The sequence below is a fragment of the Nerophis ophidion genome, linkage group LG12 (genome assembly GCF_033978795.1).
Source record: "Nerophis ophidion isolate RoL-2023_Sa linkage group LG12, RoL_Noph_v1.0, whole genome shotgun sequence".
In the NCBI taxonomy this organism is placed as follows: Eukaryota; Metazoa; Chordata; class Actinopteri; order Syngnathiformes; family Syngnathidae; genus Nerophis; species Nerophis ophidion.
The window spans coordinates 56,630,069-56,652,568 of NC_084622.1; the positions used below are offsets into that span (position 1 = coordinate 56,630,069).

General features: G+C 44.3%; 1 protein-coding gene across 2 annotated transcripts in view; it reads left to right on the plus strand.

Annotated features, from left to right (window-relative positions):
* LOC133563617 (neural-cadherin-like) overlaps positions 1 to 22,500 on the plus strand; it is a 487,520-nt gene that overhangs the window by 152,520 nt on the left and 312,500 nt on the right. Inside the window, exons 2-3 of one of the 2 annotated variants that reach the window (XM_061917839.1) lie at positions 2,680 to 2,877; positions 14,508 to 14,733. In XM_061917839.1, coding sequence (XP_061773823.1) covers positions 2,680 to 2,877; positions 14,508 to 14,733 — 424 coding nt within the window. Of the gene's footprint in view, positions 1 to 2,679; positions 2,878 to 14,507; positions 14,734 to 22,205; positions 22,304 to 22,500 lie in introns of those variants that run through there. The other variant, XM_061917840.1, reaches the window with a different exon arrangement.

Genomic DNA, 22,500 nt, shown 5'->3' on the forward strand with positions numbered 1-22,500 from the left:
ATATCAATATAGATCTATACAGTCTGCAGGGATACAGTCCGTAAGAACACATGAGTGTATTTATTTATGAAAAAAAAAAAAAACACGGTGAAGCTTGTCCGTCCTGGCCGCATTTCCTCCAGTCTCTCCAAACGGACTCTGGTGTGGCAGAGACCCAGCAGCTGGTGTCCACGGCCAAAAGGCTCCCGGGAGGCAGATCCATAAGTTGACAAAATAAGCACCGCAGAAGTCCCGAATGTGCCACCCCTTGTCACACAGTCCCAAAGGGTCTATGGCTCTGAGCGTTTAACTGTTCCTCACCATTTTTGCAAGGGGGCGCCAGAAGTTGCCAGACCCGTCAGTGATTCTGTTCAGTCTCCCTGTAATGTTTGGCTGCTCCTGAATGGGATTGTGCTGAAAATCGTAATTTTCCCAAACGGATTATTAAAGGATTTCTGATTTGGATATTATCGCATTGTCTAAACCAGGGGTGGGCATTATGTCGATCGCGATCGACTGGTCGATCTCGGAGGGTGTGTCAGTCGATCTCAAGCCAGGCATTAAAAAATGTACATAAAAATGAGCAATCATCAATCATACCAAGACTTCACTTTCGTCAGTTGTTTGACATTCTCGGCACCCGAGGATCTTGTGAGATGACGCTGGCTGCTGCGAGCTCATATTTAAGAAAAAAATCACTAACAGGGCGGACGCAGAGAAACACATTTTATTTCTAGAGACTCCGTACCTACTGTCAAAACTCTAAAGACCGACTGCACAGTTCCTGTCTTCACCATAAAAGACCTGTTTCATCCTGCCTGTGCTAACAAAATAAGAGTCTCAGAAAGCTAGCGTGCACAAGCTAGCAAGCTACGGAGTTTGATGCCAATGTATTTCTCCCCCGCCCTCAGCGACCGCTTTCTCACTTGCTTGCCCACCCGCACTCTCACTGACAAGGTCAACCAAAGAACGAGATTCCTCTACAGAATCTCCTCTCTGGTCAACAAAAGCACCTTGAGGATCAATCAATCAATCAATCAATGTTTACTTATATAGCCCTAAATCACTAGTGTCTCAAAGGATTCTAGCGGGAACTCTCATTCAACCCTTCTTCGATTACGCTTGCACCTCCTGGTACCCCAGCACCTCCAAAACCCTCAAATCTAGACTCCAAACATCCCAGAATAAGATAATCCGGTTACTTTTAGACCTCCACCCCAGATCACACCTCAATCCAACCCACTTCTCCAAAGTGGGCTGGCTCAGGGTGGAGGACAGAGTAAAACAACTTGCACTGAGCCTAGTCTATAAAATCCGCTACACCTCCTTGATACCGAAGTACATGTCAAACTACTTCCTTAACGTAAATGACCGCCATAACCACAACACCAGGGGGAGCTCCACAAACCACGTTAAGCCCAGATTCCGATCTAACAAAGGTCTTAACTCATTCTCTTTCTATGCCACATCAATGTGGAATGCACTCCCAACAGGTGTAAAAGTAAGTGCATCTCTATCCTCCTTCAAAACCGCTCTAAAACAACACCTCCAGGCAACTTCAACACTTTACTAATACCCTCCTCCATTCACATCCCATCTCCCCGGATTATAAACAACTCAAATGTACTTCTAATGTATATACTTGTTCTTATGCTATGTGAACTCACTATGTTCTCTGCTGGCTGTACATATCCTACTAAATAAGACCTACACTGTTTCAATGTCCACATTTCTCTGTTGATGCAATTGTTGATGACTGAAGTTCTGATATCAACCAAAGCTCCTCATCCCACCCCCCGGATTGTAAATAATGTAAATAATTCAATGTACATACTATGATGATTAACTTATGACTGTATTATGTTGATAGTATATATTTGTACCATGAATTGATTAACGTGGACTTAAACAAGTTGAAAAACTTATTGGGGTGTTACCATTTAGTGGTCAATTGTACGGAATATGTACTGTACTGTGCAATCTACTAATAAAAGTATCAATCAATCAATCAATCAAGTCACTCACCTGCTGCCAGACATTAAAGGGCCACACACATATGCTACTCTCATAACAAAGTGTTTAAAAACGAGTATGCAAGTTGGACAAATGAGATGCCAAATCCAACCACTTTCATGTGGTATTGGACAGAAAGGAGGACTTTTTTTTTTCCTCCATTTGAAAATGCGGACGTTATCAGCACCACTGTCTAATTCCAATCAATGCAAGTCATCAGAATCAGGTAATACACCAACTTATATTCTTGTCTTCATGAAAGAAAGGAATCTATGGGTGTTAAACATGCTTGTATTATCATTAAACACCATTAACTTGTTAACAAAAATGTCTCTTTCATAAATAAATAAATATAAATTATAAATAGGAATGAGGTAGATCTCCTCGACTTGGTCAATTGAAAAGTAGCTCGCCTGCAGAAAAAGTGTGAGCGCCCCTGGTCTAAACCGCTGTGTTTATGAAACTCTGCGCTTTTATAATTATTGAAGTTTGTCCTACTTCAAAAGGTCCAGTGTATTCTTGATGTTTTGATGCTTCTTTGTACATGATGATGAAATATGCATTTTTCAACCGAATGGTGCTCCAGATTCTGCTGGCTGCATGTCTACACTCGACTCACACACTTCCATGACAGCTGTCACTTTCAGTGGCCATAGCTCCGTCACTATCTCTGCCTTTCACCCCCAGGCCCTGACTGGTACCTGAACAAGGTGAAGCTGACGATCACCGATGTCAACGACAATGTCCCTGAGTGGAATATGAAGCCTTACCCGTACCAGGCCGGAGTGTCCCACGATGCCCCTGCAGGGACCGTCGTCTATCAGCTCCAGGCCCTTGACGGGGATGAAGGCAGAAGCGGGGCGGTGGAATACTTTTTGGCTGATGGTAAGATTTCGCCTGCTTATTTTTTTACAGATTGAAATGCACGGGTGGGAAACAGTAGGTGGCGCTATGGGAGTAAAACCAAATACTCAGGCCCAGGCACAGTCACTCAGACAGCCAGCCAGAGGCGTTCACACATTCATTCATGCATTCATACGCTATAAAGGCGTCCATTAGTTTTTTTTTGTCTCCATCACATCTATCTTAGCTTCAGTATCTCTTTCCTACGCGCGCACATTGAGATTTACAGCCAGAGGCCTCCACACATGTATTCCTTCCCTTATCATACGCTCCTGCAGATGTTTGCTACTCGATTTTTTTTCCGTACACACAGACAATCACAAAAGCACATAGAAATACGTACAGTGGGCTGTTGGAAGTCTGCCAAAAATGAAGACATTTAAGAAGCATTTAAGTCTCATCTTAAAACTCATCTGTATACTCTAGCCTTTAAATAGACCTCCTTTTTAGACCAGTTGATCTGCCGCTTCTTTTCTTTCTCCTATGTCCCCCCCTCCCTTGTGGAGGGGGTCCGGTCCGATGACCATGGATGAAGTACTGACTGTCCAGAGTCGAGACCCAGGATGGACCGCTCGTCGGGACCCAGGATGGACCGCTCGCCTGTATCGGTTGGGGACATCTCTACGCTGCTGATCCGCTTGAGATGGTTTCCTGTGGACGGGACTCTCACTGCTGTCTTGGAGCCACTATGGATTGAACTTTCACAGTATCATGTTAGACCCGCTCGACATCCATTGCTTTCGGTCCCCTAGAGGGGGGGGGGTTGCCCACATCTGAGGTCCTCTCCAAGGTTTCTCATAGTCAGCATTGTCACTGGCGTCCCACTGAATGTGAATTCTCCCTGCCCACTGGGTGTGAGTTTTCCTTGCCCTTTTGTGGGTTCTTCCGAGGATGTTGTAGTCGTAATGATTTGTGCAGTCCTTTGAGACATTTGTGATTTGGGGCTATATAAATAAACATTGATTGATTGAAGACCCCCTAGTGGTTTTGGGGATAGAGGTTTGCTGGCATGTCGGGAGAGAAGGGGGATGAGCTAATCTCCCCAATGGGGTTTTACAAAACACTACTGACTTCCCTCCGATGCACATTAGTCCATTGCACAGCTCTCTGATGCAAGCCCGAGAACACGTTAATTGCATGGTCAGAGCTGCTGTAAGTAGCAAAGGTCTTCTTCAAACGACATGAGCCGAATTCAGGTTTTTTTTTTTATTACCTTCAGGGAAATTCGAGCCCTATGTCAAGATCATTTATTTAACCCTCACATTATTTGCTTAGATCCAAAATCCCCAAGAGGATGAGAACCAGCGAGGCAAGGATGTCTGACCTCAATTTAAGCTTCACCGCTGGCAGAAGTTGTGATTGTTTGCTGAAATCCATCCATCCATCCATTTTCTACCGCTTATTCCCTTTCGGGGTCGCGGGGGGCGCTGGCGCCTATCTCAGCTACAATCGGGCGGAAGGCAGGGTACACCCTGGACAAGTCGCCACCTCATCACAGGGCCAACACAGATAGACAGACAACATTCACACTCACATTCACACACTAGGGCCAATTTAATGTTGCCAATCAACCTATCCCCAGGTGCATGTCTTTGGAAGTGGGAGGAAGCCGGAGTACCCGGAGGGAACCCACGCATTCACGGGGAGAACATGCAAACTCCACACAGAAAGATCCCGAGCCTGGATTTGAACCCAGGACTGCAGGAACTTCGTATTGTGAGGCAGACGCACTAACCCCTCTGCCACCGTGAAGCCCTGTTTGCTGAAATAAGCTGAGGAAATAATATCACTGCAGAGGACTAATTAATTGGGATTGTGCCATCAAAGGGTATTTTTACATTTGTTTCTGACAGCTTCGGGAGATATGGCCTAAAATGTATATCGCTATACAGTGGGGCAAAAAAGTATTTAGTCAGCCACCGATTGTGCAAGTTCTCCCACTTGAAATGATGACAGAGGTCTGTAATTTTCATCATAGGTACACTTCAACTGTGAGAGACAGAATATGAAAATATTGTAGGAATTTTAAAGAATTGATTTGTAAATTATGGTGGAAAATAAGTGTTGGGTCAACCATTCAAAGCTCTCACTGATGGAAGGAGGTTTTGGCTCAAAATCTCACGATACATGGGCCCATTCGTTCTGTCCTTAACACGGATCAATCGTCCTGTCCCCTTAGCAGAAACACAGCCCCAAAGCATGATGTTTCCACCCCCATGCTTCACAGTAGGTGTGGTGTTCTTGGGATGCAACTCAGTATTCTTCTTCCTCCAAACACGACGAGTTGAGTTTATACCGAAATGGAAACATGGATGATACAGCAGAGAATTGGGAGAACGTCATATGGTCAGATGAAACCAAAATAGAACTTTTTGGTATAAACTCAACTCGTCGTGTTTGGAGGAAGAAGAATACTGAGTTGCATCTCAAGAACACCACACCTACTGTGAAGCATGGGGGTGGGAACATCATGCTTTGGGGCTGTTTTTCTGCTAAGGGGACAGGACGATTGATCCGTGTTAAGGAAAGAATGAATGGGGCCATGTATCGGAAGATTTTGAGCAAAAACCTCCTTCCATCAGTGAGCGCTTTGAATGGTTGACCAAATACTTATTTTCCACCATAATTTACATATAAATTCTTTAAAATTCATGCAATGTGAATTCCTGGATTTTTTTTTCACATTCTGTCTCTCACAGTTGAAGTGTACCTATGATGAAAATTACAGACCTCTGTCATCATTTTAAGTGGGAGAACTTGCACAATCGGTGGCTGACTAAATACTTTTTTGCCCCACTGTATTACAGCTTCCAGTGATAACGACATACACTATATTGACAAAAGTATTTGGCCACCTGCCTTTACTCACATATGAACTTACAGTGCCATCCCATGGAACTGTCCAAAATGTGTTGGTATCCTGGAGCATTCAAAGTTCCTTTCACTGGAACTAAGGGGCCAAGCCCAACTCCTGAAAAAACAATCCCACACCATAATTCCTCCTCCACTAAATGTCACACTTGACACAATGCAGTCCGAAATGTACCGTTCTCCTGGCAACCTCCAAACCCAGACTAGTCCATCAGATTGCCAGATGGAAAAGCATGATTCATCAATCCAGAGGACGCGTCCCCACTGCTTTAGAGTCCAGTGGCAACGTGCTTTACACCACTGCATCCGACGTTTTGCATTGGACTTGGTGATGTATGGCTTAGATCAGGGGTCGGCAACCCTCTGCTCCGGAGCCGCATGCGGCTCTTGGACCACTCTGATGTGGTTCAGCTGCATATTTCCCGATCCCCCCATTTTTCTGGGAGGTTTTCCGGCTCTCAGTGCCTCTCCCAGAAATCTCCCCAAGGTAATATTCTCAGATTTTCACCCGGACAACCATATTGAGGGTGTGCCGTGATGGCAATGCCTTAAACGTCCTCTCGACCATGTTGTCGCGTCCGCTTTAATACTTCTATCTGAGTGCCGGCCGGCTACAACTAGTGTGCGGCTGCTGACTCAACACGCAAGCGACTGCAAGGCATACTTGTTCAACAGCCATACAGGTTACACTGAGGGTTGTGATATAAACCACTTTACCACTCTTACTAATATGTGCCACACTGTGAACCCGCACCAACCAAGAATGACAAACACATTTCGGGAGAACATCCGCACTGTAACACAACATAAACACAACAGAACAAATACCCAGAATCCCATGCATCCCTAACGGTTACGGGCTACATTATACACCCCCCACCCCCCTCCGTGCGTCGTTTGGGGGGCGGGGGGGCGGGGGGGCGGGGTTTGGTGGTAGCTATTTGTAAAATACAAGGAGAAGGGGTAACTATTAGTTTTGCTCCTTTCTACTTCATTTCAGATATGTTCAAATGTGTAAACATGACGTTCTTAAATGTAATTTGATAAACATGTCGGGGCGGGATAGCTCGGCTGGTAGAGTGGCCGTGCAAGCAACTTGAGGGTTCCAGGTTCGATTCCCGCTTCCGCCATCCTAGTCACTGCTGTTGTGTCCTTGGGCAAGACACTTTACCTACCTGCTCACTTAAATATTGAGTTTCACTATGTAAAGCGCTTTGAGTCACTAGAGAAAAGTGCTATATAATGAATCATATCCGTTATCATAACAAACTAAAATCTGTCATCAACCTGCATTATCACTAATAAGTATAGTATCAAAAGCTGTAAACGCCAGCTAAATGTATGTCATTTATATTGTATATTGTGCAAACGTCTCCATGCGCAGTAAGTAATCAACCAACTGTTGGGTTGGACTCGATACTTAGGTCCCGAATTACTTAGATCCAAGTACCACACGCTAAACAACATGTGCAAACAATGAAATAGCGTGTACTATTCATGGCCGCGTATTGTACGATCTTCTAAGACTGCGTGTGCAATTGAAGAGTGAAGCAGACCGCCTTATTTAGATGAAGATTTTGCATGCACTATATGGAGCATCACACATCACTCTTGTTTACTCCACATTTGTTTTGTCATGCTCCTACCTGTGGTGTTTTGCTATGTTTTCAAACAAGCGGGGGACACGTACCAATTTTTATGACCATTTTAGGAACAGCCGTGCAGTGAATCTCGAACGAAACCACTTTTTATTTTAATTTTTATGCTGAAGGTGCGTTTATTGGAGGGAGGCTGCACTTACTTCACTCAAGACACACATAAAGGCTTTTTCATAAAATAAATATTTTAATAACATAAATACAGTAGTGGGCTGGGCGATATGGCTTTTTTTTTAATATCTCGATATTTTTGGGCCGTATCGTGATACATGATAAAAATCTAGATATTTTGCCTTAGCCTTGAATTGACTCTTGATACATAAAATCACAGCAGTATGATGATTCTATGTGTCTACATTTAAACATTCTTGTTCATACTGCATTAATATATGCTCATTTTAAACTTTCATGCAGAGGAGGAAATCACAACTAAGTCAATAGACCAAAACTGTATTTACAGTATTAAACATTTAATAAGCAATGGCACAACCCTTCATGTCATTTCCAAAACAGAAAATGCACGATTGTCAGAGACATTTTAAGTGTCAAATAAAAATGAGCTGCATAATAGGAAATCAAATAGCGTTCGTCCTTCGCTATGTGGTAGGTTACTACGGACGTTATTAAATTCTGTTGTTGACTATTTGTTTCATACGGTGTTGATCTGGAAATGTTTGCCTCGGCATTTTGATGGTGTGGGCGTGTGGCACCGAACGGAGGTGTTGACATGCGGAGTAATCACTCTTCATTCTCTAGCGGTTGACTTTTCAAATGATGCTATATATTAGCAGTAATGCTCATTTTTGTTGCAACGATTTTGGCCCACACTTGACAAATTACGGTTGTCAACGACGGTTGACAACCGTAATTTAGCGGTTGACTTTTCAAATGATGCTATATATTAGCAGTAATGCTCCTTTTTGTTGCAACGATTTTGGCCCACACTTGACAAATTGCGGTTGTCTGCTCGACATATTCCCAATTGAAGCCAAACCACCGCCAGACGATGGACCCACTGCTGTTTTTTCTTAGGAATTAAGTCTTCCTTCATTCGCACCTTCTCTCTCTCGTATCACCACTCACACAGCTCTGCTAGCATCACAGCTAACGTTACCCATGCTGCTACCTCTCTGCTCCGTGAGGGCGTAGACGTGACAGTATGTGACGTGTGTAAGAAGGTGCGCTTGTTGTCTGTGAGAAGGAGAGACAGGAAAGAGCCTGTAATGTAATGCCAGCAGCTAAAAGCAACTGCGTGAGAACGTATACTCGAATATCCCGATATAGTCATTTTCTATATCGCGCAGAGACAACCCCGCAATGTATCGTGTATATCGATATACCATATCGCCCAGACCTAATATATAGTGTATGTGAAAAAACAAACGTCATTAAAAAAAAATAAAGGACACCAAAACGCATAAATTGCATTCATTTTCACAATCCCCTTAAGTCCTCTAGCAGCTATAACATTATAAAATGATGTTGCTGAATAGACAATATGTAAAAAAAAATGTATTTCTCACCATTGGAGGATTCTTGTCCGTCCATCATCTATCTTTGCAGTGCGAGCACTGATCCTGCATCCGTGTGTGGAACTGTTTACCAATCTTGCCGCGAAATAAAAGCGCAAAATGGTGCTTGGAAAATGGTATTGATGAGTATTTAGGAAACACATTGCACGTGCTAAATAATTACACTTGGATCTTCTTCTCGCAGTATTGAAGGCGTTTTGATGATCAACATTTATTTTGCATATTAATAAAGACAGAGATGCAAAAATAGATTGAACATCTTATTCTGCTCCCTTAAAGGGGAACATTATCACAATTTCTGAAGGGTTGAAACCAATAAAAATCAGTTCCCAGTGGCTTATTTTGTTTTTCGAAGTTTTTCTTAAAATTTTACCCATCACGCAATATCCCGAAAAACGGCTTCAAAGTGCCTGTGTTAACCGTCGTTATATCCACCCGTCCATTATCCTGTGACGTCACAGCGTGACCACACAGAAACAAACATGGCGGATAGCACAGAATGGTATAGTGATATTAGCTCGGATCCAGACTCGGCAATTAAACAGATTATGCATGTATTGAAACGGATGGTTGGAGTGTGGAGGCAGGTACCGAAAATGAAATTAAAGAAGAAACAGAAGCTTTTGAGCCATATCACGACAGACAGCGGCACGGGAGGAAACGCGGAAGAAATCTGCGATCGCCTTCTAACCAACGATTGGTATGTGTTTGTTTGGCATTAAATGTGGGTGAAGGGAAAGGCTGGATGCAAATATAGCTACAAATGAGGCATAATGATGCAATATGTACATACAGCTAGCCTAAATAGCATGTTAGCATCGATTAGCTTGCAGTCATGCCGTGACCAAATATGTCTGATTAGCACATAGGTCAATAACATCAACAAAACTCACCTTTGTGATTTCGTTGACTTTATCGTTGGAAATGCATCTGCTTTGAATGTCGCAGGATATCCACACATTCTAGCCATCTCTGTTGTAGCATAGCTGTCGTCGGTAAAGTGTGCGGAACAAACGAGGGACTTTCGCATCTTTTGACCACTGTTGCAACTTGAATCCGTCTCTGTTCGTGTTGTTACACCCTCCGACAACACACCAAAGAGGCATGATGTCTCCAAGGCACCGGAAAACAGTCGAAAAAACGGAAAATAACCGAGCTGATTTGACTTGGTGTGTGTAATGTGTTTGAGAAAATGGCGGGTCGCTTCCTGTTGTGACGTCACGGGTGAAAGGTCATTGCTCCGACAGGCGAACAATTGAAAGGCGTTTAAATCGCCAAATTCACCCTTTTAGAGTTGGGAAATCGTTTAAAAAAACATATGGTCTTTTTTCTGCAACATCAAGGTATATATTGACGTTTACATAGGTCTGGTGATAATGTTCCCCTTTAACCTATGCGATCCACTTTTGCTCATGTTTAGTGGACCAGCTGTACGTGTGGTGTTTTAAGGCACACAAACCTTCAGTAAATCAGGCCTTCCATTTTTCCCCAGACTTAGAATTTCTTTGGACAAATCTATGCTTCATTTGAAACACTTTGGGGAAACCCTTTTTATTGTTCCAACAGAACTGTGATCCCGCACACAAAGCAGGGAAAGAGTTAAGATTGAAGCTGTTATGGATGCAAGAACTCCATATTTATGTCTATTTTCAGTCCCTGCTTGATTCATAGACCAGGTGTCACAATACTATTGTGTACCATTACTGTTGTGTCTGCAAGAAAAAACAATTACAGACCAAATAGAGACAATTTATCACCACTTAGCCTGCAACTGAATACCTATGTAGTTAGGCCTTAATAGTATTCAGATCCATTGGTTTTCTGGAATAGACAATAGGGATTGCAACCACTTACATTCACTTACAGTCAGCAATTTGTTGCCAGATCTTGTCCCAGATTTGTGAAATAGTGCACTTTTTATGTTAAATCACTGCACTGAGAAAAGCTTACTCTATAATTAAATGCCAAGGTGATCTGTTTTGCCCATCAACAAAATCTAGTCATTTTAATACAGAGATGTTCATGGAAGACATCCATCCATCCATCCATTTTCTGCCGCTTATTCCCGTTCGGGGTCGCGGGGGGCGCTGGCGCCTATCTCAGCTACAATCGGGCGGAAGGCGGGGTACACCCTGGACAAGTCGCCACCTCATCGCAGATAGACAGACAACATTCACACACTAGGGCCAATTTAGTGTTGCCAATCAACCTATCCCCAGGTGCATGTCTTTGGAAGTGGGAGGAAGCCGGAGTACCCGGAGGGAACCCACGCATTCACGGGGAGAACATGCAAACTCCACACAGAAAGATCCCGAGCCTGGATTTGAACCCAGGACTGCAAGACCTTCGTATTGTGAGGCAGACGCACTAACCCCTCTGCCACCGATTTTGGTCATTTCTATAGTCTTTCATGCGACAATGTCTATTCTCTAATACATTTTAATGACAATCTAACCGTGGCAAAATAACACAAATTATGAGAATGAACAAATACAGTTATAACAAATCCTTAGAAATACATAGATAGATAGATAGTACTTTATTGATTCCTTCAGGAAAATTAAAAATGTCCCAAAGGGACATACGGTCCCTAATGACACACCCCACTCAAGACGATAACAAGCCGTAGCCCCGTGCTTGGCAGTCCTGCTGCGGCTGACTTGAATGGGGTGACCTGGGGCTAACCCCGCCATGCTCGCCTGGGGAATGGGAGGGTGTGGGCGTGAGCTCCTGGAGGTCTCGTTGCTTGTGGGGCTGCAGTGAGTCTCTGGGCACTTTGGGGTAAGGCATCCCGTCTTTCTGCCTGCGTTGGGGTGTGGTTTCTCACTGGCTTCGGGGATGGTTGTCTCTTGCTTCTCCTGTGTCTTGTCCTTGGCCAGACCTGCTGCTGGGCCACAGGTTCTGGGGGTCCTGTATGTAGCTGGCCGGCGTGCCTGCGTGAGGCCAGTGGTTCCATGCTCTCTGGGTACAGCCCCTGCTGTTGTGGGTTGGGCTTTCTGGGTGGCTGGGGCCGTAATTTGGCTCCCACATTTTACCGGGATACAAATATATTTTACATGCAAACATACATACATACCAGAGATGCGCGGATAGGCAATTATATAATTCGCAACCGCATCACCAAAGTCATCATCCACCCGCCGTTCACCTGAACCAACATTTTATCAGAACCGCAACCGGCCGCCACCCGCCCGTTGAAATACATCAGAGGTCGGCCACCTTTACCACTCAAAGAGCTATTTAAACCCGTTTCACTGAGTAAAGGAGACAAGGGGAGCCACTAACGTTCTCGCGAGTATCCAATGATGTTCATCCTGATGACAAAAATAAGGGCGTGCTGTGAAGCCATTGCCTTTGACACCTTCAACAACATGTACAAACCGATTGTTAGTCCAGCAACATGCTGTATGCAGCATCCGCAATCACACGTACAAGATTGAAAGGCATACTGGGTGATACAGAGTACACTTACTAGTATGCGCCATGCTGTGAAGCCACACCCAAACAAGAATGACAAACACATTTCGGGAGAACATCCTCACAGTAACACAACATAAACGCAACACAAGAAATAAGAAATACCCAGAATCCTTTGCATCCGTGACTATTCCTGAATATATTTTACACCCCCGCGCCCCCAACCCCGCCCACCTTACCGACATAATAGTCAGGAAGTGTCATGGATGCAAGGGATTCTGGGTATTTGTTGTGTTGCGTTTATGTTGTGTTACTGGGAGGATGTTTTTGTTTCGTGTGGCTTCAGAGCGTGGCACATATTACTAAGAGTGTTAAAATTGTTTTTATCACAACCATTAGTGTACTCTGTGTCACCCAGTATGCCTTGCAGTCGTGTGCGTGTGTCTGCGGAAGTCACAAACAACATGTTGCTGGACTGAAAAGCAGATCGTACATGCTGTAGAAGGCGACAAAGTCAACGGCTTCATAGCACGCACTAATACTTATTATCTGGGTGACTACCGGCAATCATTCTAGAGAATGTTTGCGTCTCCTATTGTCTTCTTCGCTTTGTGACACCGGTCCTAAATGGCTCTTTGAATGGTAAAGGATACCGATCGCTGAACCATGTATATCGAATATTTCCGAATGGTTCAACCGCCACCCGCCCGAATCTAATTAAAATGTATTTTATCGTCGTGTCACCCGCCCGACCCGCGGTTTATCCACGGGCTCCGCGGATGAGACCGCAAACCACGCATCCAAGATGGCGCTGCTGTTGTGGCTGCTGTTGGCAGAAGCTCTGTGCTCTTGTGTCATCCTTTTGTGTTTCCCTCTTGTTTTCATGTCTTATTATATTTTTTTGCCTTTTGGTCCGGGACCCTTTGGGACTGTGTGACAAGGGGTGCCACTTTCGTGACCACTATGGTGCTTCTTTTGTGGACTTCTGGATCTGCCTCCCGGGAGCCTTTTGGCTATGGAGACCAGCTGCTGGGTGTCTGCCACACCGGAGTCGGTTTGGAGGGACTGGCGGAGATGCGGATGAGGGGACAGGACTGCAGAGTTTGGAGGGACTGGAGGAGGTGCGGATGAGGGGACAGGACTGCGGAGCTAGCACTGAGCGCTGGGACGGAGAGGCTTCGTGGTGTCTTGGCTGGGTGAGCAGGTGTCGGACACCTCAGTCACCTTGGACGTATCCTCGCTCATCCATGCGGACTGGACACTGGCCGAGAGTGGAGTCGGCTGTCTTGGTTGCTTTGTTGGGTCTGCTCCTGTCTCTGGCCATGCTCCCCCCATCCCAGTGGACGATGGCGTGGAACACCCCAGAGGCCACCACAGTGGATATGTTTCTTTTACTTTTTATTCATAGCTGTATGTAGAAGTGTCTGGTTGTATCTGCTGCTTTAATGTCTTTAATGTCCTCTGTGTTCTTTGATGTCTGATGTTTCCCTCTTACACACATGGAAGAGGGATGTGTACCATGGCAATGAAATGTTGTTTTTTCCTTTGGCCTCAGTCTGCCCCTCCTCTCCAGGGCCCAGGCTAAGACCGATTTTTTAAATTTTGTTTTAATCTTCTATTTTTTTAAACCCCCCCCCTCCTTCTTTACCTGTATCTCATCTTTTTTGTAAGGGGCGCTGGAGGCCGGCAGACCCGTCAGCGATCCTGTTCTGTCTCCCTGTAATGTTTGTCTAAACTTGAATGGGATTGTGCTGAAAATTTAAATTTTCCTGAAGGAACTCTCCTGACGGAATAAATAAAGTACTATCTAATCTAATCTAATCTAATCTCTAATACATACATACAAACAAGACCCAAAATCAGTGAACTTGGCACTTGAATATAGGTTGAAAATAATTAGCAAATCATTGTATTCTGTTTTTATTTACGATTTACACAACGTGCCGACTTCACTGGTTTTGGGTTTTGTACTTGAATACTATAGAATCCAATGATGTTTTTCTACTCACCATAGTCAACAATGAGAGAAACACACATTTGAGGTTCCGATTGGGATTCATGTTTGACGTCAGTGTTTGAATGGTATCAGTTCTTTTGGAGTGCTTCACAATATTTTGTGTGTATTTCCTCACAGGAGGCGATGGCTGCTTTGCCGTGGACAAGAAGACAGGCCAGGTGGTGACCACAGGCCAGATGCTCCAGCGGGACAGAGAGTACTTGTTAAGTGTCGTGGCCACCGATGGCCCGGGCGGCCGCAGTGCCCCCGCCGTGATTTCTGTAGTTGCTGGAGCCAGAGCGCCGCAGTTCACCAACGCGAGTTACTCCATCTCCATACCAGAGAACACGCCTGAAGGACAGCCGTGAGTAGAGCATGTGTAAACAGGAATGAATTATGGCTGATGCACGCGAGCAACATCATTATCCCGCCACAGCGAGAGTGCTCCGTCTTGCATCTAGAAAACCGAAAAATATGCAGCTGAGATGTTGCTCTTTGACATTTATTTTATTTGAAATACTTTAAGGCATTGTCACTTATTATAGACAAGCGAAAAATCTCCAGTTAGCTTTATTAAATCGAGGAGGTCACGTTGACCTAAACCTTCCAGTGCTTCAATCTCGAGTCGACTCTTTTATGGCAAACGGTAGGAATTTCTCACAATGAAATATGCCGTTCAGTCCCATATAGTCGGATGAAAGGGGAATAATGTCAAAATAACCTTTTGATGAGGGACAAAAACAGTGAATAGTAGTCTCAGTGGACCAGAAAACAGTTGTAGCTGATGAGCTGTTTGGCTTCATTTGACTCTCTGACGTAGCCCGTACCTCCAAAAACTGGTATTGTGAAACATTGTCGTCCGCTGAAATTAAATAAAATCAAATTATATCAGAATTTCTAGGCGCAGTCAAGGCGTTGAGGGGTTCCGGTTTGGTGACCGCAGGATTAGGTCTCTGCTTTTTGCAGATGATGTGGTCCTGATGGCTTCATCTGACCGGGATCTTCAGCTCTCGCTGGATCGGTTCGCAGCCGAGTGTGAAGCGACCGGAATGAGAATCAGCACCTCCAAGTCCGAGTCCATGGTTCCCGCCCGGAAAAGGGTGGAGTGCCATCTCCGGGTTGGGGAGGAGACCCTGCCCCAAGTGGAGGAGTTCAAGTACCTAGGAGTCTTGTTCATGAGTGGGGGAAGAGTGGATCGTGAGATCAACAGGCGGATCGGTGCGGCGTCTTCAGTAATGCGGACGTTGTACCGATCCGTTGTGGTGAAGAAGGAGCTGAGCCGGAAGGCAAAGCTCTCAATTTACCGGTCGATCTACGTTCCCATCCTCACCTATGGTCATGAGCTTTGGGTCATGACCGAAAGGATAAGATCACGGGTACAAGCGGCCCAAATGAATTTCCTCCGCCGTGTGGCGGGTCTCTCCCTTAGAGATAGGGTGAGAAGCTCTGCCATCCGGGAGGGACTCAAAGTAAAGCCGCTGCTCCTTCACATCGAGAGGAGCCAGATGAGGTGGTTCGGGCATCTGGTCAGGATGCCACCCGAACGCCTCCCTAGGGAGGTGTTTAGGGCACGTCCAACCGGTAGGAGGCCACGGGGAAGACCCAGGACACGTTGGGAAGACTATGTCTCCCGGCTGGCCTGGGAACGCCTCGGGATCCCCCGGGAAGAGCTAGACGAAGTGGCTGGGGAGAGGGAAGTCTGGGTTTCCCTGCTTAGGCTGTTGCCCCCGCGACCCGACCTCGGATAAGCGGAAGATGATGGATGGATGGATGGAATTTATATCGTAATAAGCCTCCCAACAAGTTTTGACAATGACAAAGTTGTAGATAAAAAATATTGTATGAAAAATAATACACCAGAAAGTAGTACAAACAACTACAGTAGTATTATGATGTAATTAGTGTTGTCTCGATACCAGTACCAAAATTATTTCGATACTTTTCGGTACTTTTCTAAATGAAGGGGACCCCCAAAATAATTGCATTATCGGTTTTATTTTAACAAAAAAACTTAGGGTACATTAAACGAATGTTTCTTATTGCAATTTATTCCTTGAATAAAATAGTGAACATACAAGAAAACTTGTCTTTTAGTGTTAAGTAAACAAACAAAGGCTCATAATTAGTCTACTGATGTATGCAGTAACACATTGTCATTTATTATTCTATTATTTTGTCCAAATTATTAAGGACAAGTGGTAGAAAATGAACTATTAATCTACTTGTTCATTTACTGTTAATATTTTCTTACTTTCTTTTTTGATATGTTCTGTGCATACTTTTGTGAAAATGTAAAACACTTATTATTTTGTTGTTTGATGCTTTACACTAGTTTTGGATGATACTACAAATGTGGGTATCGATCCGATACCAAGTTGTTACAACTGTAGAGGTTTCCGTCTAGTAAATAATAAATGGGTTGTACTTTTATAGCGCTTTTCTACCTTCAAGGTACTCAAAGCGCTTTGACACTACTTCCACATTCACCCATTCACACACACATTCACACACTGATGGAGGGAGCTGCCATGCAAGGCGCCAACCAGCACCCATCAGGAGCAAGGGCGAAGTGTCTTGCTCAAGGACACAACAGACGTGACGAGGTTGGTACTAGGTGGGGATTGAACCAGGGACCCTCGGGTGCCGTCTAGTGGGTTCTTCAGACCACCTCACACTGCCAGGAGAGCCAGGAATTCCGGGTATAACACAGTTTTATTTTCATAAATAGCGCAAGTCTTTCTGCTTTTCAGCAAAACGGATTTTCCTTTTGCACCTCCAACTCCCACTCAGTCTCCCTTCCAGGTTGCTGCGTATACAGAGCGACAGGTGATTAGATAAAAAGGCCCAGGCGGGCCTTCAACACACCTGTCGCTGACTTTGGTCCGCTGCAGGCCTGCAGGCCACGCCCCCATCCACACATACATTGGTCAGATTTAAAGTCCAAATGTGTCTAGGGACGCATTTCCAGATTTTACAAACATAATATGAATTTTTTGAAAAAACGAAAGATATTGTGATGCCAAAAAATATCAACGTAATTGTAGTATCCGTCAGGCTTGCCCCTGACAGTTTGTCTATGTTTTAGTTTTTTCCTCTGCATTTGTCTGTTTCCTGTGTTTATTATTTCCTGTCTTTTAGTTCCTGTCAAGTGCTCTTAATTTGTCAGCTTCCTGTCTTGTTCCCTGAGTGCTGTGTTCGTCCTCAGTGTGTTTAGTATTTCCTGTCTAGTGCTCTTATTTTGTCAGCTTCCTGTCTTGTTCCCTGAGTGCTGTGTTCGTCCTCAGTGTGTTTAGTATTTCCTGTCTAGTGCTCTTATTTTGTCAGCTTCCTGTCTTGTTTCTTGAGTGCTGTGTTCCCCTTCAGCTGCGGCTGATTGGCATCTGGCCACACCTGTTGCCAATCAGCCGGCTCCTATTTGTACCTCCTTTGTCTTGTGTCAGTTGCTGGATCGTTGTATCGTCATTTGTATTGTTGTTGCCTCATGTCACTCTTGTGTCTTTGCTACCTGTCGTGTCTGGCATTATTTCAGCTATTACCTGTCGTGCTACATCTTGTCCTGGTCGTCGTAGCGGTAAGCTGTTTTTGTTAGCCATAGCTATTTCCAGTTTTTCTGTTTGTTAACATCTAGCTTCCATGCGAAAGTTCCTTTTTCTTTTTTGTTAGCTTCTATGCTAAAGGCCTTTTGTTTTTTATCCGCCCACGTGCGCGCTTTTGGTTTGAACCCTTTGTTTGGTTTTGTCTTAGTATTTATACTAAAATTATGTTTGCTCACTCCATGCCTGCATCCATCCCTGCATCTTGGGGTTCGTCAACAAATACCCCTGACAGTATCCACTCGATATGTGCCTGTTCTTGGTATCATTACAGTGGATGTCAGGATGTAGATCCACCAATGGCGTTTGTTTACATTATGACGCCAGTGAGCTGCGGTGTGCAGTGAAGCATGTTTAGCTATTTCTCGTCCTGCTGGGATGATACTTGTAATAAACTTACTTTATTTGTCGCCATGGAGGCGAGGATTAGTGTTTTAGAAGTAGCTAAAACACTGCCGATGGCGGATGGACGTTACCCGCTAACTAGCTAGCCATGTTTTAAAGCACTTCTTACTGAAGGCGTTTCAGTGTTATAGCTTCACGTTTATCGTTATTTTTTAAACCTAAATACGTCCATTCTCCCTTTTCTGTCCACACACTGTGTCTGCTTGTAAGTACTATGTGATGGTGCGCTGCCGAACATGCTCCTCTGCTCGTAAACCTACGACGACGCGAGCGCGGGGTTAGGGGGTTTGCTACCGGTACGTTTAGAAAATGATTCATTAGTATTGCGGTACTATACTGGTATACCGTACAACCCTAGATGCATTAATAATGTATGGACAGCATTTACCTCGGAGAGCAGACTTTTACGGTCTCTCCCTTGAGCTGCTCCAGAATTTTTATGAATACATGTACGCCTTTTTAGATATTATTTCAACGTCCTTGAATGACTCATTCTGCTTCAGTACGGTGCGGACGAGCAGTGTCACACTCAATCGGCTTTAACAAGTCTGCTAGACGTCTTGTGTTTTATGATTTATTTCTCTAATGCAATGAATATCATCCACTTCTTCTCAGCGCTCAACTTCAGTTCGTACTCACTTTTTTCATTTTCATGTTCAGAAACACTAAGTTAAGGCCGATGTAAGTCATGGACCAGTACAAGATTCGAATGGTGTGATAACCTGGGGAAAAAATATCAATTTTTTTTACACTGTGGTATTATAATAACAGCTTTAAAATGTGTTAATTTGAAAAGTCTTAATTTAAGAGGAGCAAAAATATATTTTCGATTAAACCATTTTCAAACAGATGTATTTGAAATAGATTTAAAAAAAATGATGTATTTCATCAATCAATCAATGGTTACTTATATAGCCCTAAATCACTAGTGTCTCAAAGGGCTGCAAAAACCACTACGACATCCTCGGTAGGCCCACATAAGGGCAAGGAAAACTCACACCCAGTGGGACATCGGTGACAATGATGACTATGAGAACCTTGGAGAGGACGAAAGCAATGGATGTCGAGCGGGTCTAACATGATACTGTTAAAGTTCAATCCAATGTTCAATGTATTTGTTAATGATTAAATAATAAAGTGATTTTTTAAATGTAACCCATCCATCCATCTTCTTCCGCTTATCCAAAGGCGGGTCGCGGGGGCAGCAGCCTAAGCAGGGAAGCCCAGACTTCCCTCTCTCCAGCCACATCGTCCAGTTCTTCCTGGGGAATCCCGAGGCGTTCCCAGGCCAGCCGGGAGACATAGTCTTCCCAACGTCTCCTGGGTTTTCCCCATGGCTTCCTACCGGTTGGACGTGCCCTAAACACTTCCTTAGGGAGGCGTTCGGGTGGCATCCTGATCAGATGCCCGAACCACCTCATCTGGCTTCTCTGGATGTGAAGGAGCAGCGGCTTTACTTTGAGTTCCTCCCGGATGGCAGAGCTTCTCACCCTATCTCTAAGGGAGAGGAAACTCATTTCGGCCGCTTGTACCCGTGATCTTATCCTTTCGGTCATGACCCAAAGCTCATGACCATAGGTGAGGATGGGAACGTAGATCGACCGGTAAATTGAGAGCTTTGCCTTCCGGCTCAGCTCCTTCTTCACCACAACGGATCGATACAACGTCCGCATTACTGAAGACGCCGCACCGATCCGCCTGTCGATCTCACGATCCACTCTTCCCTCACTCGTGAACAAGACTCCTAGGTACTTGAACTCCTCCACTTGGGGCAGGGTCTCCTCCCCAACCCGGAGATGGCACTTCACCCTTTTCCGGGCGAGAACCATGGACTCGGACTTGGAGGTGCTGATTCTCACACTCGGCTGCGAACCGATCCAGTGAGAGCTGAAGATCTCGGCCAGACGAAGCCATCAGGACCACATCATATGCAAAAAGCAGAGACCTAAACCCGCGGCCACCAAACCGGAACCCCTCAACTGCGCCTAGAAATGTAACCTACTCTTGTTAAACCTGCAACTCGCTCTGGTTCACTCTCCCATCCACTCTTCCACATCTGCTTTTACGGAAAAAATCCAGAATTTCGGGCTTGGTTTAAGCTATTTGGCTTTCAGACTATTATTGCAGTCTTGCGCCCATCATTGCTAACCATGCTTTCCCTCACTCTCTTGTCGATAGTGCCTTTTAAAGATGGTCAAGTTCGGGTATCAACAACATTAATTATTTATACATGCCTCACAATACGAAGGTCCTGCAGTCCTGAGCTCAAATCCATGCTCGGGATCTTTCTGTGTGGAGTTTGCATGCTCTGTGGGTTCCCTCCGGGTACTCCGGCTTCCTCCCACTTCCAAAGACATGCACCTGGGGATAGGTTGATTGGCAACACTAAATTGGCCCTAGTGTGTGAATGTGAGTGTTGTCTGTCTATCTGTGTTGGCCCTGCGATGAGGTGGCGACTTGTCCAGGGTGTACCCCGCCTTCCGCCCGATTGTAGCTGAGATAGGCGCCAGCGTCCTCCGCGACCCCGGAAGGGAATAAGCGGTAGAAAATGGATGGACGGATACACATTTTTGCCTCTTTCCAGCAACTTTGTGATACATTTTCACTCCCTAATACAGTGTTTTTCAACCACACCAGTGTGCCATGGGAAATTATGCAACTTCACCTAATTGGTCCAAAAAATATTGTTTGCAAAGCAATAATTATAATGTGCCGTTGTCTAGTGCAGTGTTTTTCGAACTTTTGTGGTACGTAAAAGGCATGTAACGCTTAAACCAAATGTTGGATTTATTATGTGTATTTGTTATGTGTATATTTATTTATGGCGGGCTTGCTTGGGAGTTTTAAGATGGGCGTGGCTACCACTGTCAGGTGACTCACAGATGCATCAAAAACTATAAATAGTAAAGTAGGAGCTGCTGCAGTTATCCCACAAGGAAATATAGTGTTAAATAAAAGAATCAGTGATAAACTATCTGTTTTTACGGGGGAATTGGTAGCAATTTATATGGCAGTTAACTGGATAGAGGAAAACAAAGCTAGGAAAGCAGTCGTGTGCTCGGACTCCAGCAGTGCATTGACGAGCATAAAAAACATAGCATCAGAAAGAAGACTAGATATAGTTTATGAAATAGTTCAGGCAATCTACAGGATAAATAAAGCGGGAGGTGTGGTAACATTTCTCTGGGTTCCTGCTCATGTAGGAGTTGAGGGAAATGAGTTAGCTGATAGGTACGCAAAACAAGCAAGCACTAAAACAGAAGTAAACATGGAGATGAAGCACAGTAAAGAAGAAGTGAAGAGCATAATTAAGATAGAACACAATAAAAAGTGGCAGGATAATTGGAATAGGGAAATAAAAGGTAGAGAGTTTTACAAAGTCCAGAGGAGAGTAGGTGTCATGAGAGGAGGAATAGAAATAGGAAAGAAGAAGACATTATTACTAGAATGAGATTAGGACATACATATCTAAATAGTTCACTAAAATTGATAGGAAAACATACTACAGGGCTGTGTGATTTTTGCCATCAAATAGAGAATGTTGACTATGTTTTAATACAATGTAGGAAATACAATAGAGAAAGAGAAATACTGGAAAATAAGTTAGCAAAAGACAATATTAGGTTAGAAGTGGGAAGTATATTAGGATTGCATTCAGAAAACATAGGATACAAAGCAATATACACATATTTAAAAAACACTGGGTTAAATAAAAGAATATAGAGTAGGGATCCACCTCGGTCCACACTCCATTACAGTAGGTGGCGGTAATGCGTACCAGAAGGTTGCTTGCCAACCGCCTTAAAAACAAAAGAAGAAGAGTTTTAAGATGGGCGTGGCTACCACTGTCAGGTGACTACTTGGGTAGCTTTTAAAAATGGTGTCATTGTTCGTTTGGGAAAATACAGCGTGCTTCGTCACCGGCATACCCCACTGGTAAGATCATTTTATCATGTCCGCTTTTCTTGGTTAGATCAACTGAACTATTGTTTAAAATCCATGTTTGCTCGCTTCCTTTCTTTTTTATTGTTGTGTGTTCGCTAAGTCCGCGGCGCTAGTTTGACAGCCAGAGCAAACACGCACTGTTTTAGCTTTTGAACGACATCGGCTAAATTATTAAGTTAAAGTGTAGA